At 39.1% G+C, this 18,174-nt stretch overlaps 1 protein-coding gene across 1 annotated transcript in view; it reads right to left on the bottom strand.

Annotated features, from left to right (window-relative positions):
• Positions 1 to 10,404: 10,404 nt before the first annotated feature.
• Positions 10,405 to 18,174, bottom strand: part of CCAR1 (cell division cycle and apoptosis regulator 1) — a 29,797-nt gene continuing 22,027 nt past the window's right edge. The window contains exons 20-25 of the mRNA XM_063337604.1: positions 16,827 to 16,909; positions 15,766 to 15,912; positions 15,241 to 15,361; positions 14,486 to 14,671; positions 13,881 to 14,086; positions 10,405 to 12,529 (exon numbers count right to left, since the gene is read on the bottom strand). Coding sequence (XP_063193674.1) covers positions 12,470 to 12,529; positions 13,881 to 14,086; positions 14,486 to 14,671; positions 15,241 to 15,361; positions 15,766 to 15,912; positions 16,827 to 16,909 — 803 coding nt within the window. The 3' untranslated portion in view covers positions 10,405 to 12,469. The remainder of the gene's footprint in view (positions 12,530 to 13,880; positions 14,087 to 14,485; positions 14,672 to 15,240; positions 15,362 to 15,765; positions 15,913 to 16,826; positions 16,910 to 18,174) is intronic.

The following is an 18,174-nucleotide window of genomic DNA, read 5'->3' as shown; positions in this document are numbered from 1 at the left end:
GACTCCAGGCAGCACTTCAAAACTGCTCCTGAAAGGTGGCAGAAACATGCAGAGCAGCTCAGCGTGCGAGGACCTCCACAGCGGGACAGCCAGGGCCTGCAGAGCCGCGTGTCAGCACTGCAGAGGTCACTTGGGAATCATCACACAGGAACAAATACAGTTTCCCCAAAACTGCCCTCCCCTTTGGAAGGTAATTACAGCCTGTAAATACAACAGAAGTTTTACTCCTTACTCCTCAAGATGTTGCTGAACTTTTTTCAGGAGATTCAATTCCACCCCTCTCCCATCACAAGGATTCTGTCTGAATATCAAATCAGCATTAACCCCTCCAAAAAATCAAGGAGCTTCGGAGACCATCTCTGCCCATTTTTTAGCTCCTTTTCTGAGTGCTTCTCTTGTCCCTAAATTCTGGGAGAGACTCACACAAGGGAAAGAGAAGTGAGGAGACGGACCTATCAGATTACTCCCCAAAACGCACAAACAACAGGAACACAAAATAATTCCGTGTCTGATCTCATTCCAGTTCGGTCAATACTTCCAGCAAAAACGGATAAAACTTAACACTTCACAGAAAAGCATACTGTCCTTTCGATGTCACTCCTCGATAGCATATTTTCCAATTGAGATAAATTTGCAGCCTGCAGCAGGGACTTAAAGGCTTAGCAGAGCCCAACAAGCAGATTTCTTATTAAGAGAGGTCGATCAACACATTTCGTGACAAGAAGTCACAGTCTGCAAGCCAATCTGCAAAGTGCAGGGCTTTCTTAGCTTTCCTGGGGAGTAATTCGTAGCCCTGCAACAGAGATGCTGAACCAGCAGCGAATCCAGCCTCCCAAGGCTAAGCAAAAATGTTTCCATTTTCTGTTGTTCCCTCCTACCCGCTAAGAACACAAAAAAACCCGAGTCAGGCAATTCAGGCATATGGAAAATGCTGCTATCACAGAGAAGGCGGGCTGGGATGACAGAAACGAGCTGGTTATGACCAAGGACAACATGCAAGCAGCTACTGACATGCATTCTCTTGGAATATCCACCCAGTTTCTCTCTTCAAAGGCTCTGCCCTCACATTGCGTATTTCCAGCTGTATCTAGTAGTATCTGTATCTGATAGTCCCCTGTTCCTCTCCCAGCGCTGCCCTGCACGCACCCCCCGTGGCTGTACAGGAAAGGTGGCAGGCAGCAGTTTGCCCCTCGTTTGGTTAACAATTGGCTGAACAACTCAGCTAAGCACAGGAGATGGTCCGTCAGAGAGATGTTAGCATTTCGACAGACTGCTCAGTTATCAGATCAAGGTGAAAAGTTGGTTTTTTTTAAAAATTAGCCCCTACTTCCCTCTCTGAGGGAGATTTGAATTGCCGTGGTTTTCCCTCCTCCTTCCCCTCCAACCCCCAGGGAGGAGAATATAACAGCTCTCACCCTGTGCTGGGTGTACCATGCAAACCAGAGAAAAGCAGAAGGGAAGAAAAAGACATTTTGTATTTTACCTGGGAATAAATAGAGCCGGACAGATTGTGATTCTTTATAATTTTAGGACTGGATTTCCCCTTCATCTTATTAATCTTCTGGTGGCTGACATTAGTGAAGGTGTAGTCTATTCCATAAACCCAGGATTTCTAACACCCCAGTATGTTTCTCTAGAACTAACCTCATTTGAAATGCTGGGGTAAAGAGTAACACAAAGATCTGTGGGACCCCAGTGTCTTCTGATGACCAGAAATTGCCAGGAAAACTCCTTGAGAAACGGCAGTGAGGAGGACTCCTGAGTGCAGAGGGCTTTAAAACCAGTGTGCAACAGGGACTGAAGCATGCCAAGACCCTAGTGTAATTCTTCACTGAAGTGTGATTTGGCAAAATTAGCACTGCAATGCTACATGCCCATTGCTTCTCACTTACTGCCCAAACAACTGGTTGTGGATTAAAAAGGAAAAAATCTCAAAATGGTTAGCTGATTTTTTTATGAGTCTGAAAACTCTGTCTCAACGCTTTTCATGTACCACGGCCAAGGATAAAGATACTGCAGGCCAAGTCATTGCCATCACTGACACCTGGTGCCCCCAGATATCTGTGAAAACTCACCAAACACTGCTGGAGTTTGCAGACGCTGCTATTGCTACATGCTGCAGGAAACGTTTCCTGAGAACCACTTCGGACATAGCGTGGTTCCCAACATCCCAGCCATTAGTCATGAAGCATGGGAAACCCAGGTGGCTTGAATTCCACATTATTGCAAACAACAACATAAAAACAGGTAGATTTTTAAAAAAAGCAGTGAAATATCTCTCTATATAAAGATAGCAAATGTGATACCAATACCTTCATTTTTAAATATAGTAAATTCTTTCAAAAAACAAAAACCAAGCAACCTTTGTCCCTTGCATTTTAATTGTCTAACTTGTCACTTGCTTTCGTAGAGCAAAATACATATAAGGAAAAAAAGTCTTCCAGAGCAGAAAATCATTGTTATTGTTATGACTGATGGGAGAGAAGGCACAAATACATCATTTTTAACCAGAAAATCACCTAAATAAAGGCACTCAAATTGCAAATTGCTTTCAGTTAAGCTTCCAGAAATGGAAGTAAAAACACGAAAACATCACTTCAACATCAAATATCTGAAAAAGTGAAATTCAGAAAGAAGCTTCTTCGAAGGCATTCAGTTAAAGAAACTGTGAGAGAACTCTTAACTTGTTAGAAACCCCTTTGAATGTTACTGCAGCAAGAGACAACCTGGTAGAGGAAATTATGTAACTCATTTACCAAAGTAATTGACATTTGGATTTAGCCAGCCATGCTATGCATCAGAAAAGAGGTTACTGGGAAGCAAGGAGGTAAAAAACAAAGGAGTGAAGGACTCTCTCTAAATCATCCCCAGGAGACTGGCAAATAACATATCAATATTTACCAGTGATATAAAAATTAACTATAGAAGAGAGAACCATTCACAACATACAGAGATATTACTGCTTTTTAGATCGAGACCAGTAGTAAAACACTGTTCTTCCTTACAATACCTCACCTGTATTAAGAGTTAAGAGGTCAGCAGGCTACTTGTGATCAGGGAAGATGAATTTATGCTGGAGCAGATGTTACCGGTTTAGTAAAGTTAATAAAGAATGCCCGAGAAATGAGACTGCACGAAGAGATTGATTTTCTAGTCAGAAAGTGGGGCTGCAACAGGGAGCCGCTATTCTGTACAAATCATTGGGAAAGAAAAGTTAATGCCAGAAACAGGGAAAAAAATCCAACCCAAACTATGGGATTTAATCTAAAGCCAGTGTTAAGAGAAGCATAAAGAGATTGACCTGGCCAAGAACAGCGCAGGCCAGACATCACAAATTTTCCGGTTAAAAATTTGGAAACACAACATGAAGAATTCCTCAAGTCTGCCAAAAGTTGACAAATTTCTTGCTTTGAGAAAGAATTAAATACTGCACTTTTACTTGAAGAATTTCTAGTTAACATCAACAAAAAGTTTTTGCGATCTAATTATATTCAGTTCTGCTTAAGCTAAAACGTACTTCTAACTTAAACTATAACTCATCCCCAGACAGAGAGGATTACAGAGCTACACTCAGGGAAAAACAACAATATATCTCTCAAATAATGACAGCTGTGAAAATCCCTACTAACCTTTGGAAATCCAACTGAAAAAAGGATTTGTTTGCACTTCGCCAAGTACCCAGGTAAGTATTCACTTCAGCATCTTCTACTCGGTTGTTAGCAGCATTCCTGGTTTGCCTGCTAACGCTTCTGATCCTTTAACTTTGGGAAAGTTAAAACACAAGCAGTTCACATCAGAAGGTTAAAGCAGAGATCTAAACTGACATGAAGCAAGGACTATACTGCTCATTTATCACTTACCTGCATTATGCTCAGTAATTAGAACTTGGTATTTCCTATATTCACCTTCAACAGAGAGCAATCCTAATTTACCATGTCAGAACCACACAGAAAATTGCAAGATGTACAGAAGTGCCATGGTATCAGTATCGTCTCCTCCCACTAAAGGTTGGTCAGAAAAGAGCAGCCTTCCAGGATGCTCCGCATATCAAACCAACACAAGCCCCATAAGACCAAGGGTAAAACAGACTCAAGGATTAATGACCCCAGCATACCGAGACCTCCCCCCGCCCTGGAATTGCAAACAGTAAAGGGATTTACTGACCAAACCCAATACCTCGAGTGAAAACCGAACAGCTGCGAGGCAGCAGTCAATACCAGGAGCAGAAATTTAATCTACTCTGCTTGTGAATCACAATTATCATGCTGGCTGGCGTATTCTGCAAGCACTAACATTTCGGAGGACTTTTTCTGGCAGCCTTGCATTAAGAGCACTCGATAATCCAGCAGCTGTATAGACCAAGCCCTTGATTGCAGCCTGGCCTGATTAGACTGCAGTGGTCACTAGCACAATTAATTGAATATGAACTAATTGCAGGTAGCAAACAGAAATGATGGCTAAATACCCATCAGTACAATCTAGTTAAAAGTACTCAAAGATTATTTCCCTTGGGGTTGTTTTGTCGTTTTTGTTACTGTTGTCAGATCTGATAGCATGTTCTTCATGTATCCCATGAAAGATAATAAATTCAATGTAAACGAAGGGGGAAACAAGACAGTGCTGCAATGTTATCTTCTGCAGAATTCTCACCCTCTAAATTTTTAATGTGAATAATTACATATTTAAGGTAGCAGTCTGAATGTGTCTGAGCCTTATTTCTTCTTAGAACTTACATCAATTTCACTTTTATGCATTCTTAGAAAAGATTTAACAGATCCCTTTGTGGGTTGGTTTGTTGGGTTTTTTTGTCAGCATTGCCAGAGGAATGAAAACTAAAAGCAGCTGCTGACCTCAGAGCATCATGTCTTCATTAGGTAGCAAGTGCCTTCCCTCCCAGGCAGCTGTCACCCCACCCACGGTGCTGTGCATCCTCCACCTTTACCTTCTCTGGTGGCAGCACATTCTGCAGCTCTTTCTCAGAGAAATCTTTGTGCTGAGCCAATCCATACCATACAGCCCCAGCATTTCCTTCTACAAATCATCCTTTGTCTAAAAACATTCATGATGAATGAAACTAATTTGGTCTTCCACAGGGTATGAATCCACCTTCCAGTTCGTTGCAGTATCAACCTCTGGACATGTTATATCCAGCCACCCGCTCAAGGAAACATTACCTACAACAGAAGACTGAAACCAACCAGCACACCTGCTTCCTATCACATTTTTCCTAAATAGTGAGTGCCTGTATCTACATTGCAATGACTCACTGGGTCACTGCTGACTTGACTTCAAACCAGACTACCAGCAGCTGAAACCCAGTTCGTCCCAGTGGCTGTACTGACAGGCTGTTCCTCTGGAGAAAGCTGTCTTGGCGATGCCCTGCTTGCTTCTCACTTTTCTGCCAGCCAAGTTTTTGCCTGCCAGGATTCACACTGATACCCCTAATCACAAAACACATAGGCCAAAGTTACCTGCTGTGGGAGAGTGGTTTGGTGCTTCCAGCTGAAAAAAGTTTGTGATGGCAGCTCAGGCTACCCTGCTTGAATCAACCAGCAGCTCTGCAAAACAGAGAGGTTCTCGTCATCAGGATCATGTAGGCAGGTGGTGAAGGAGATAAGAAATAGGGAAGATGAAAGCAAATAAACTTGATGACACTGGAAGGCTCCAGCAGCAGCTGTGCAGCCACTGCGGTCAGCCCTGCCCCAGCTCTTCCCTCCCTTCCCTCCCTGCTGCTCCAGGATGGGGCACTTGCTCTCCAGAAAATCCCACTCTGGGCTAGAGGAACCTGCCTCTATTTTGCACTAAAATTTCAGGAAGACAAAAGACTCCCACCCCACCCCACCCCCATGTTCTTTTCCCCCTGTCTCAGATTACTCTTCGATGAAGTGAGGCCCTGTCAGAGCAAGCAGGGGAGGCACTAGGGCACAGGCCATGCTTTAGCGCTGCTCTGCACGGTTTTCACGTTACTCATTCAGTTTGTTCCTGTTGTGCAATGCCACAGAGCACATCTTCCCTTTACTGTGGAAAATCCTTCTCAGGCAAGATCAGGGCACTGCTCGCTTTGGAACCTGGTGCTCATGGAGCGATTTTGTGCCCAATTCAGTGTGTTCTTTAGGGAATTTGCATAGGCTCTTAAATTGCAGGTTGCATTTGGATAATCTTTTTTTCAAACTGAATTAATTAGAATAAAGACCTAAAGTGGATTCACCTTCCTTTTCTTTAAAATGTGAAGTAGATATCGGAATGAATTCACCACTCAGAATATCTGCACAGCCATCTCTTACCGATCCTACCTCTTCTGAGGCCCTGCTACCCAAAGGTACTCTATACAACTTCTGCTTTTGTCCATGGATCACAATTATTGTACATTGTTATTACCCCTGCAAGCCCCCGTTTGTGCTGTCCATCATTACATGCCCAAATCACAAGACTGAAAATGCTGACTGCACATTCCTTGCAAGCATATTACCAGATCCCATGGATAATCAGAGGATTTATAAATGTGCTGCCACCCATATGTGTCCCAGTACTAAAGGTCATCTATCCTTCTTCTCCTCAGTATAATGAAAAGATAACCCCCTCTCTCCAAGAAAAAAAGAGGTCATTAAGCTTGATCTCAGGAAAGACACCAAGGCATAAAATCAGGTTCAATATTGGTAAGCAGCTAATCTTCATTTTCATCTGTTTAGTCACATTATAAACGGCTTCCTTGCATCAGAGGAGATACTTGACAAGCATAAGCTTTTCTCTGCAAACAAACATTTCAAGAATACTTGCGAATTGCATTTGGAAGCCCTTCCCCAAGATTTTATAACTTGTAACATGAATGTTCTAATAGTTACATTTAATGTAACGTACTTAATAGAAGTACTTAATTTGCTTGAACAGTACTTTGATAAAAGAAGGCATCAGGAGACACGCTGAAAAGGAAAGTCTCTTATGGGAGACCCAGACTAACTCTTGTGAAACAGACAGGAGTCTTTCCAGATGTTTTACGACAACTTCCAAAACTCTCTCATTTCTTATTAGAGCCAAGCTGAAAGTCTAACAACCCATTTCCCCAACCCGCGTGTACATTATACTTACAGTGAAATTGCCTCCTCCTCCTTTAACTTTTCCTCTGCACACATACAGTGGACTGTTTTACAGACCAGACATCAGGCTGGTCTGAGAGACAAGTGTTTTTTTGAGACCAGCATTGCAAGGTACTTTTATCTCCAACTATTCATTTCTATGATATGACATATGGCAGCAATTTCTGCTTTTTCTTTATATACAAATCAGCTAGCTACCATCTAGCCCTGCTAAAAAGGGACCAAAAATGAAGGTTGCTGTTCTCCAGCTGTTTCCGCCCCTTGCATGGCAAAACAGGAATGTAACCGGATGACCCTGTGTCAGGAAGGCCAAAAAAATTAAGCAATATAGGGGGAAAAAAACCCTGAACTCACACTCAAACAAATCCTTCTGTATACCACTAAAAAAACTGCAAGCAAATAATAACACAAATTAGTAGCGTAAAAATATTTGCTGAAAAGCAGAGTGGGGAGAGTTCAGGCTGGGATTCTCTGCAGTTCCTCCCCTCCGCTCTTCCCCTCTACCCAGCTGTTTGTTAACCATGAAACATGAACAATGATTCAGTGAACAGGATTCTTTCACTTGTGCTCCTCACTGGACTGCGGGAAAATAACCTAGGAAGCTCCTTCCCATCAAAACGTGTGGCTCTGGGAATCTGCCATCTTGGCTGAAATCCAGCTCACGTATTTTCTCCAAATATTCAGAGCCCCCTCACAGGACTATTATTACCTACTTGTTCCAAAAGTTCACTACAACCCTCCAGTATCTGCTAAGGTGGAAGATCCCAGAGCATATGAGAGAAGGGACTTTTAGAGGTACCACACAGCCTATCTCACTTGCCCACCGCTAAGAAACAAAATGGTCACCACACTGGGAGATCGCTTGCCTACAGGAAGTTCCCAGGAACATGCCCTGACACTGCAGACCCAAGGTATTAGCAAGAATAAAAGCTAGCTATGCAAGCTCCTTCCCCAGCCTGGCGCAGATACAGAAATGAAGACTAGTAGTTCTAAATAGAAGGACATCACTGAACAATTTCAGCCAACAAAGTATTTCAACACACACCTGTGGCTTAACATGCTTCGTAGATGGTCTGAGTGTAGTGAAGTATTGCAGGAACTAGAGAAAAACTCTAGTCGTTTAACCTCGTAACCTTGCGCCAAAAAAAACCCAAATTGCAGCATGCAACAAACAAATCTACTCAGCACCACTATTTTTCTGTCATTTTAGAGAGAAGAATGAAGAGAACTGAACTAATACTGGGCTAGATACAACTGCTTGCAGGATTACTGAATCACCTGAAAAAATAACTAGTTCTTACATGTACTCTTACATGTAGAGTATTCTACCTGAACCCTCAAACAAGTTAGAATCCACTCATTAAAGAGAACAACAATTTAAAAACCAGGAGGATACAAGAAATCAAAAGCAGCATACAACTGCAGTGTCACGTTTTCAATAAAAATCCAGGTATCAGATATCTAGAAATTCAGAAGCAATGTTCTTAACTACAGTTGAAACACTACACAACATACAACTTCACGCAATATTTGCTGTGTTCCAAAACTCTGCATTTATACTCTGTATCATGATGCTGTAGATTATATAGTGGATGAATAAAAAAGGGAAATTATTTTTGCTTGAAAGTAATGCATTTTGTTATTAGAGCTTTTTACTGTAACTACTTTCATGCAATACATCTAATGAGACCCAGTATGCAGAAACAAAAATTTGGTGGGAAACACTTTTGGTTTCCCACTGGTGGGCAGTTTTGATAGCTAAGTAGAGGTGTTCACTGCTTATGCCATTTTTATTGTCGCACTACGTGGCGACACACAAGTCCCAGTTGAATTTCAACTTCAACCATTTCTGCTTTCTGGAAAATATTAGCATAAGTGTATTGACTGTGCTACCTACACGTTTGATAATCTATTGCTGTCCATAAGACTCAGTCACTCGAATTATTTTATATTTTATATTTTTAAATATAAACTGCACTGAACAAATGCATTCAAGGTAAGAACCTGACCTGGGTACACAAAGATTACAGAGAAGCAAGAGAAAAAACACGTTTTGTGCACATTCTTGGTAAAATTATCAGTGAAAGTTAACTGTGTTACAGAAGTCCAAACATATTCACACAGTACATTACTCAGCAGAAAGATGGACTGAAAGCCATGAATCCCTCTCAGAGCAGTTAAACATTGACAAAAAAAAAAGTTACATTAAAGGACTAGGCTTCATAATGTTAGATCCTGAAACAACTCAATGGCGAACACTGGATCTGTGGAAACCCATGGGCACCAGAGAGAGAATTCCAGCCTCTCCATTGTACACTTCAGGGCACCCCAGGCTGAGGGAGAGGACACTGGAGAAACCAAGCAACAACTGGGAAGTGATTCTGCAGCAGTGCCCAAGTGCTACAGGCACAAGCATCAAGCACTGGCTGAGTCAAGAAAACACGACGTGTCTTCATCACGGTAGAACATGCAGCAGTGCTGGAAGCAGCTCCATTATCCCGCATGCAATCCTCAACACTTCAGAAAACTTTGGCAAAAATTCACTATTGGTGTATTTGCTACTGTTGCTATGTAGCGCTGAAATGATATACTTCTGCCTTTTCATTACCAGAGCAAAGGCAAAGGGCCCTCAAAAGAGTCTGCTTTATTGTAGACCATTTTGCATGCAGATGTATCACTCGGAACTTTCTTCCTAGCCTTACTCACAGACATCCACTTGTCTGAGTATCTCTTTGTAAGGGTTTAACTCATTAATTCCTCCGACATAGACAAAATACAAAAGGGGAGGGAAATAATCTCTAAAGTGAGATCAGATTCCATTTACTGGCCCGCCGTAGCAGTACTTTTTCTACAGAACAAGGCAGTCTAACATTTAGAACTTTCCACAGAACATCTATGATGATTTTAAAACTACAAACACATTGAACGTTGAGGCATCAGAGTAAGACCTGGTGTAGGCTCACTTTTACCAGCCTTTCACCAGGAACTGATACGTAGTGAGAGGCTTAGAAATGGAAAACCCATGAGGTGGGAAGCGTGGACATGAAATGCAAAAACATTGTCTATATATTAAAACTGACAGAAGACTGCTTCTCCAAACCTCCGTTAGTGATACTCTATTCAATTTTCTTAAGAATTAGTTATATTACCAAGAAGCTTTAGCTAGCCACCAGCAGGGATGCTGTAAATATATAGAACCTTGTACTTTTGGTAAAGCAACTTAAACAGTCCGTAGAGGTGTCTCTTCTTCCTCAGATGGGTTATGCTGCAGGAGACTGGTCAAGCTTTGTGTAGGCTGTAAAGCTTTTCCTTGTTTTTTTTTTTTCCCCTTTTTCCTTTATTCTTTACCCTTTTAATTTCCTTTCCAACGTAAATGCAGACTGTACATAGTATCTGAAACGCTATTACATCAAAGCAATATAGAGAAAGATTACACTCATTCTAACAAATACTTCCTTAAATACTGTAAAAATCTGTATTACTCTAGCAACTATCTCACAGGGCCACTCATTGAAACACAAGATGAGGCCTGCTTGTCGCCACAACCCCTTTCAGCTCAGGTGTTTAAGGTATAAACACCCCAGCAAAATATTTCAACAGTGTACCTAAAAAGATGTTATCTTAAATTCTAGAATTCATGAACAAAGCATTTCAAACGCAGTCCTTTCAAGTCTATTTAAACAAACAGTGCTCAATGTCAAAAACAAAACATGCTGTCAACGATTTGTAAAAAGGTAAAGGTGAAAAATATAATCTGATTACAAAAGAATTTAACACTATCTGTACACCACAGATAATGCTTTTCATAAGATTAATTCATCACCATCCTCATTCAACCATTCTACTGAGGTTATCTATTAAATCGTAAAAGCATGCATTTTCTGTGTACTTCTATGCAATAATTAGTGTTTTTGTAGTACTTCCTACTTTAGTGTGAACAGTTAAGATATTATACAGTGAAATGAATGAGGGGGAAGCTTATGCATGTTATTTATTACTTGCCTAGCTGCAAAAGAGCCAACAAAGGTAAGTGATAAAAGCACCAGCTTAGAGACTCTTTTGAACATAAACGCGGCATTTTAACGTGTATCTCAGTAAAGCTACATGAGTTTCCATGTAGGTTATTCATACATGTTACGGCACTTGGACTCTCCTAACAGGTATTTAGTTACCTAGGACGTCTAGGCTAAAAAAGAAGAGGTATGCTAAAATAAACCATATCTGTAAGAAAACACTTCTGTCCCAACCTTCAAACCCTTTAATTTTCCTGGAAGTTGCACGAAATTACAATTGTTCATATTTCACATTATTTGGATAAGTTGCCTTTAACAATGATGTCACGTTAACTTTTAAGTTTAGATCTCTAGTGATTTGTGAACAAAGGCAGGCAATCTTACCCACTTTCAACAAACCAAGTTGTGTCCTGCTCCTTAGTAATTATAACACTGAGTATTGATACTTGTGTATCCATTCTTTTGTTGGACTAAAGTCTCTGAAGGAATTACACATATTAAGAAAGAAGTCCAAATTTAATTAAAGGCGGCTTACAATGGTAGTTTTTTCTCCATGTAAGGCATTATTCTGACACCTACTGGCCTGGTATCCAACCATATGTTTTAATATACTGCATTTGTTACTAAAAAGAAGTATATATATCAATCCAAAGATACGAATAATTAAAGGAACACAAATGACATACATTTAAAACAGGCCCGTGTATTTTCATATAAATCTCACAACCCTACCAGTATTTTGGTAGGTTTCTATTGCTTTCTTACCTCATCTGAACTACTGTATATTATGAGGCTTTAAATACAAGCAGCTTTGGGGAAGAAAGTTACACTTGGAAGGGAAAAGAAAGTTGTGACAAGTTAAAAAAAAAAAATCCAAGAAGCTGTTTTTTTTTTTAAAAAAATCTTTACTTGCAAAATTAAGCAGCATGCTATTTTGTGATTTATATTTGAATTTAAAAAGACTAATTAGACCGAAATAAAAATAAAAACCTAAAAATGGCAATTCTATAAATAATGAAAATTTTGATTTCACTAGACTTTAATGAAAAACATTCGGTAATTAAATACTTGCTACTGTTCATTACGTTGATGAACTTTATTAGGGTTAAAACTATAACAAAGTTCATCCTAAAACGTTTTGCAATGCAAAATTATTTTCACTCAAGGAGTGTCTCAAATTGAATGCTAAGAATTACAAGCAATCTTCAGAAGCAGACACTCACATTCATAAAACTTTATACATCTTTTGGAACTAAGATATTTATACTACTAAAATCAAACATGCATCACTTCCCATACATTCTGGTATCATGATTTATATTACATTATGTAACACCATTCTTCTAAACAGCAGCAGTTTTATCATACGTTTGCTCCATTTTCTTTGGATTTCTGATCTTTATCTTCGTTCTTCACAATATCCTTTAAAAGAAAAAAGGGGGAGGATAACATGAATTCTAGCAGTGATATTTCTCACGTGAACTGTAAAGCAGCACAAGACAGAGACAGTATTTAAAATTGACGCCAAACAGTATGGGAACTGATCTCTTATTCAGTTTAGTTATAACCAATTAATATTTCCAGTATCTTCCTGAAGAATTGAAGTGGCAGAAACTAAACGTGACCTAAGCACTTCTGAAAAGCACAAAAACCATCCCCAGAAGCCTCACTTCACAGTCTAAAGGTTTGGGGGTTGTTGGGCTTGTTTGTTTGTTTGTTTTCCGTTTGTTTGTTTTTCAAAGAGCAAGTGAAAACAGGTTTTTTTTTGCAAAATCCATTAAATTACAATAAATAATTTACCGTAACTGTTCTAACACAAAATACTTACATTGGTCAAAGCCACCTGAAAACACTAGACTTAGAGGACATTTTCATCTCAAAAACACAAGACAGAACGAGCAATGTGATTTAACTGAGCTAAAAGCATGGGAAATGCACAGCATGCAGCGCCTTCAGCTGCCGATTCTGGTGGAGTATGCAGGGAAGCACAGGACTACCTAACCACACTGCTGACAGAGGGCCGTAAGGTACTGCCAGTTTAATAAGCTACCGTGACTTATGTGATGCATCACTTGTATCCTACAAGGGGGGAAAATATTTCTAACATTTGTCAAGTCTTCCAGGGGTTTTTGTGGGTGTGGTTTTGCTTTGTTTTTAGAGCTTTTGTGTTATTATGCTACACTGTCTTTTCAAAATAAACATAGAGAGAAGTAGAAGCAAGGCTCCCTCTTAGTTCCAATTTGCCAATCAGTAGTCTTTATAACCTACTTCTATTCATCCTTACTTAATAGGCCCCAAACAGCATTCCTACAGAGTACGCAACTATCTTTCTGTTCAGGGATAGAGATGCTCCAGAGCATTATGCTGGTAGCTTAAAACTCATTTTACTGAAATACCCCCACATAAATTGAAATAATTAAGGTCTGCCTTGAAAAATTGCTCCTAACTGGTCAAACAGAAGAGCAGATTTGAACTCTTGGAGACGGACAAGATCAGCACAGGAAAACATTAAGATGATTTGAGATCTACATTAATTATTTATAAATTTTTAAAAACATTTAAGACAAGAACATGTGTTTCAAGCTTAGAAAATACACATTTTATTTGCTATTGTTAAATAATATCACACTGAGCATCTTATATATGTATGTTAAGATACTACTGCCCTGAATTCATGTGAAGATTCTTTTTTATTCTGACGTTTTTGTTCTGATAGTTTAGTCTACAGGAAGCCTGCATACAATAAAAAAAAATGAAATCAAACAATTCTAACCTGTTTAAGAACACTCTGTATTTCATCCATAACAGTAGCTAAATTTTTGATTGTCTTATTCAGCTGACCCTCAAATTGCAAATTTTTGTCATCTGAAATCTTCAGATTTTCTTGCAGTTGGCTAAGGTCCTTTTTCACTTCTTTGAGCTCCGTAGACAGACTTTTGTTAGAATTCTCCAGTTGTAGTATAGTCTTTTCATCCTCATCTTAGAAAGAGGAAAAAAAAAAAAGTCAGTGACTTCTAATGCTCTGTACTTTGCATCTTAGTATTCCATTTGCATGCCAACACCATAACTACTAATTTTTAAAGAACATTAAAATCTGCATTGCATTACCATTTGATAAAACTCAATTCTGACTACATTTGGAAGTCTTACATTCAACTTGAATAAAAAAAGATAAAAGCATTTCAGCATGGTGACAACGGTACTCAACAATAGTTGGTATGCAAGTTCAAAGGGCTTGGAAAATAGAAAATACAAGTTTATGGTAAGCAAATAGCTAAGAAATTTAGGTCACAAATATTACTCAAATTGGTTTATCTAATTAATAAGTCTTAGCATCTTGCATCCATGTTAAGTACCACCTTTGAAGTAACGTCCCACCTGTTTTTTCTTCTAGTAACTGAAGCTTTTGTTCTATCTCTGCCCGCACTCTTTCACTCTTCTCCAGCTTCTGTAAAAGGCTCCCAACATCCACCATAGCTCCATTGTATACAATGAGGCCGACATTTTCTTCTACGGCTTTTGATTCTTGCTTTATAGTAGGCGATGGTAACAGTAATCTGTTTCCTGTATTAGATTAAGTAGCATTAGAAAATAATAATTCTGTAATTTTTCAGTTCTAGTGATCAACCTCAAGAACTTCTTAAAAGAATAAATATAGATTCAAGTTTGCTAGTTTATCCCTCATTTCTCTCCTCCCTCCTTACCCCAATTCCCCCCTTCAAAGAGGAGCATGCTCTTTAATTGCATTCTTCTATGCCTCCTTTCTGCAGTAATTTGTCTTCAAAAAATCAGGCTCTGTTCTACTACCTACAGCACTGATCCTCCTGACTGCAAAACTGCTCTGAATGAGAAATGTTGTTCATCAATATTCAACATTAACCTCTGTCCTCCTTCCTGTTCCAAGATATTAAGATTTATCCTACAGATGCAACAAGCTGTGTTGGAAGTCAGAAATACTGTAATTTATGAACGGCCCAAGATTTACTTTTCCAAACTGTCAGGTTCCCTGCAGACCTGAATTAGTTTCTGCAAGACAGCAAGTATCTCAGAACTCTGATTATCATTCGCTCAGAAACAATTCTCTGGAAGTTTGTGGCATAAAAAGAAAAAAAAAAAAACAAACAAAATACCACCTAACATATCTTCCTGTAGTTCTTCAGACTCTTCTTGATTTTCTTCATCTTTAGAAGTATCTGTTAGTCTTCTGTAGAAGCAAGATTCTCTAAGCACTACTTTATTAAGTAGCTTCTTAACCTAAAATACAGCCATTGAAAGAAATAGTGTTACTTAATGCACAGACGTTATATTACCTAAACAAGAATGTTTTAACTTGGAAAACTTAGCAAAATTGCACAGCTTTTTGAACTTTAACATACTGGGGCTTAAAATGAAAGTGAGTTAGGGGAAAAAAAATGATTAAAATTTGGAGATAAGAGCTACATATACAATATGCAGCTCTTAATATGCCCAAACTTCACCTTTTTATTCCAAGACAAGTTACAAAAGATTAAATTAGCATTTCATTGTAAATATGAAGTGGCTACATAAAAATCAGGGATCAAGTATGCAAGCAACAGCCTTTAGAAGCTGAACTATAGCCCTCCCACTTACAGCTTTCCTGTAATATTTTTAAAGAGAGTTCTATTACTACACAAAACCTGAGCACGTGACAGGTGTAGTCCAAGAGTGTAGAGTATCTCCTCCATGTCCTTCTCCAGAAGATATCCACAATGACTTTGATCAAAATATACAAAAGCCATCAGAAGATCCCTATTAACAGTTACCATCTGCGTCTTGTCTTTCTCCTACAGAAAATTCGTTATGAGATTGTTAGGAAGTTATCATATTCCCACCACCTACTAAAAACTATAAATTTTTCAGTTTACAAAAGTTTTCCTCTGTTCATTTTATCGTTACTTTCAGATGAGTGATTAATATAACTAACATTTACCTACTGAGCTCAAATATCATAAGCAAGGTATTTTGGGCAAGTAATCTTTCAAATATTTAAAAGAATTACAGCACAGTGAACAGTAACATCTGGTAGAAACAATTCCCTTTTGCTCATGCTAATATGTCAGAAAACGTGAAGAATTAACCTAATTAAACAAGTAATAGTAAACATCCCTTCTCCTCCCAATCATATAATTTATTGGACAGCTGTTTTCAAAGTGAAATCCCCATAAACGTGTAATGAATGAGCATCCAACTTTTGCAGCTACAGCAGTTCTGCAGACTGTGTTTTCCCATTATTCCTATTCCTACATCTCCCATTTTTCCTTGAAGAAAAAAAAAAAAAAAGAGAGAGAACCAGAATCTTGTTTTATTCTTGCATTTATAAAGAAAAGTCTACACGTAACAAATCAAACTTATGCTGTCCCTTAATCTAAATTGTGGAGCCAAGCTACTGGCCTCACAACACAAAAAGCATCCATTTTCCTGCAGGGAGATGTAAATACATAACAGTACCAGAATCTCATACAAGAGTTTTTCCAAGAGCTTTCACCCAATGAACTTTAAAACCTAAGTGAAAGTAGGCTGTAAGCACCTTACCCAAAGCTGTCACATGTTCCCTAACTTCTGTATACACTTAACTTTTCAGACCAGAAGTGCTGAAGGAATCAAGGAGTACAAACAGGTCTTACAATAGAAATAGAGTTAAGCCCTAATTAGGACACCTCTAACAAAGTTATATGTAGTTAATAAAGGTGTCAATTACTTTATCTTTAGACGACCTCTCTTTACAATGCCTGTTTCCCTCTCTTCTGTCCTCCCGTTTGTTCATGTCCTCTTCATCCCGGTCTGTAAAACAGAAAGAAAATTCAACATACCCCCAGCAAACAATTCTATAACCATTATCTCAAAACACCTATGTTAATTGAAAAAGTTCACATAAACCCCCACGTATCTGAAATTAATATATTTCCCTGAACAATAAAAAAGCCAAGTGGCATTTAAGGGAGTCCTGTTAAGTTTTGATTATTCTCTGGTCTTATTTTAACATAAGCCATTTGCCATTTTCCCCCTGCGTTTCCTCCACACACAGAGGACAGAACTGAAACAAATGCTAACTAGGCCCAAAATGAGCTCCACCAACATCTATTTAAGTGGTGCGCAGGAAATGAGCCTCTCCTTAATGAGGCTTGGCAGAGTCTGCATTCAGCTATGGTTTTTCCTATTAGGATAAAGTCAGTACTATTTACTCTCAAATACTGTGTATCATAAAAACCATGTCAACTATACAATTAAAAGCATGTGAGTGACATATTCTTTGATCCTATGATTTAGATTCTCCAAGAAGTTACAGATCACATCACTTATTAGATGTGAATTACAAACTGCAGGGTTTTTGTTTAAAGGTAGACAGTAAAATTAAGTCTAAAATCAAGAGAGGAAGAGGAAAATGACAACTGCAGGGACGGATTATGGCATGCAGCTCTGTACCTTATACGCAAGTCTTTGGTCAGAGAATCACGTGCCAAGTTCAGCTTTAAGCTCACCTTCTTGTAAGGAAAACTTTGCAAAAAACTACGTATCACAACAACTTGTCTAATTTTGCCAACACGTTTCTGAGAACCAATAGCTTTCTCCTGCACCTCCATGGTATGTTGGATTGTTCTCAGCAAATCTGACTGGGAATGGCACAAGGACAGATTATGGGAAGTAGCAGCACGTGTACAGAACAGGCAAGCCCAGGGCTCTCTCACCACCAGATTATAAGCAAGTAAGAGTTATTTTGGAAACCACGGATTAGCACCAATTTTTAAGGCTGGTGCAGTACTCTGACAAAAATACGACTGAAAATGCTGGTTAGAAAATGCCGGGACTGCAATATCTAAGCAGTTCAATCCCGCATCTCTAGCAAAAGCTCTCCACAAAAGGACAGAAACTCCTAAGTAGTACAAACCAAAAAGCATACATCATGTCTTACGCCTTTCTGAATCTCTGAGCAGGGAAAGAGGGCTACTGCTGCTCCCTGGAGACAGGAAAAATCCCCAGCCCCTTTCCCCATTTCTTCAGGCAAACACAACTCCACCCAAACAGAAATCGACTCCGCATAAAATAAT

The sequence above is a fragment of the Chroicocephalus ridibundus genome, chromosome 6, assembly GCF_963924245.1.
Source record: "Chroicocephalus ridibundus chromosome 6, bChrRid1.1, whole genome shotgun sequence".
NCBI lineage: Eukaryota > Metazoa > Chordata > Aves > Charadriiformes > Laridae > Chroicocephalus > Chroicocephalus ridibundus.
The sequence above is the reverse complement of the archived record's forward strand: the minus strand, read 5'-3'. Positions and strand labels throughout refer to the sequence as shown.